The sequence below is a fragment of the Calidris pugnax genome, unplaced genomic scaffold (genome assembly GCF_001431845.1).
Source record: "Calidris pugnax isolate Ruff unplaced genomic scaffold, ASM143184v1 scaffold2454, whole genome shotgun sequence".
In the NCBI taxonomy this organism is placed as follows: domain Eukaryota; kingdom Metazoa; phylum Chordata; class Aves; order Charadriiformes; family Scolopacidae; genus Calidris; species Calidris pugnax.
The window spans coordinates 1983-2884 of record NW_015092608.1 but is presented as its reverse complement, the minus strand read 5'-3'; the positions used below and the strand labels follow the sequence as shown (position 1 = coordinate 2884).

Genomic DNA, 902 nt, shown 5'->3' with positions numbered 1-902 from the left:
AGCCCAACCCCAATGAAAACTACGGGACAGCGTGACCCCTCATCGCGCCGTGGGGCAGGAGAAGCAGAGAGCGCCCGGGGAGCGCTATGGGGCAGCCGTGGGGCAGGCTGTGGGGCAGGCTATGGGGCAGGCTATGGGGCAGCTATGGGGCAGGCTATGGGGCAGCTATGGGGCAGGCTATGGGGCAGCTATGGGGCAGGCTATGGGGCAGCTATGGGGCAGGCTATGGGGCAGCTATGGGGCAGGCTATGGGGCAGCTATGGGGCAGGCTATGGGGCAGCTATGGGGCAGGCTATGGGGCAGCTATGGGGCAGGCTATGGGGCAGCTATGGGGCAGGCTATGGGGCAGCTATGGGGCAGGCTATGGGGCAGGCACCTGTGGATCATGTTGTGCGCGTGCAGGTAGGCCAGGCCCTGCAGCGCCCCGTGGGTGATGGCCGCGATCTCCACCTCCTGCAGCGGCTTCTTGTGCACTTGGGGGGCAGAGATGTGGGGTGGAGGAGATAAATCTATGGGGCAGCCCCACGGCGGGACGCCGCCCCCATAGCTCCGCCCCACGGCGCTGCCCCACGGCGCCCGGACTCACCCTCCAGCAGGTCGGAGGCCGAGCCCAGACAATACTCCATGGCCAGCTGCGGAGAGAAGGGTCGGACCCACGGCTGCCCCACAAGTCCCGCCGTGGGGCAGACCCACGGCGCGCTGCGGGGCGCTCCCTGCCCCACATCTATGGGGCCCCGCACCCCCCTGCCCCACATCTGTGGGTCCAAACACCCCATCTCTGGGCCCCCAAACCCCCTCTACAGCCACCATCACCCCCCAAACCCCATCTATGGGTCCCACCCCCTCTCTGCCCCACATCTATGGGTCTTGACGCCCCCCTGCCCCACATCTATGGGTCCCAA

General features: G+C 67.5%; 2 protein-coding genes across 2 annotated transcripts in view; both read right to left on the bottom strand.

Moving 5' to 3' along the window:
- Positions 1–376: 376 nt before the first annotated feature.
- LOC106900529 (serine/threonine-protein kinase TAO3-like) lies at positions 377–776 on the bottom strand (the record flags this gene model as incomplete). Its single annotated transcript, XM_014962620.1, has 2 exons — positions 587–776; positions 377–473 (listed from the first exon to the last, which is right to left on the bottom strand). Coding segments are annotated over exons 1-2 (287 nt in total), but the record flags the coding sequence as incomplete, so codon positions are not given.
- Positions 777–858: 82 nt separating this feature from the next.
- Positions 859–902, bottom strand: part of LOC106900528 (serine/threonine-protein kinase TAO2-like) — a 1922-nt gene continuing 1878 nt past the window's right edge. The window contains exon 3 of the mRNA XM_014962619.1: positions 859–889. Within this exon, the coding sequence (XP_014818105.1) occupies positions 859–889 (31 nt within the window). The remainder of the gene's footprint in view (positions 890–902) is intronic.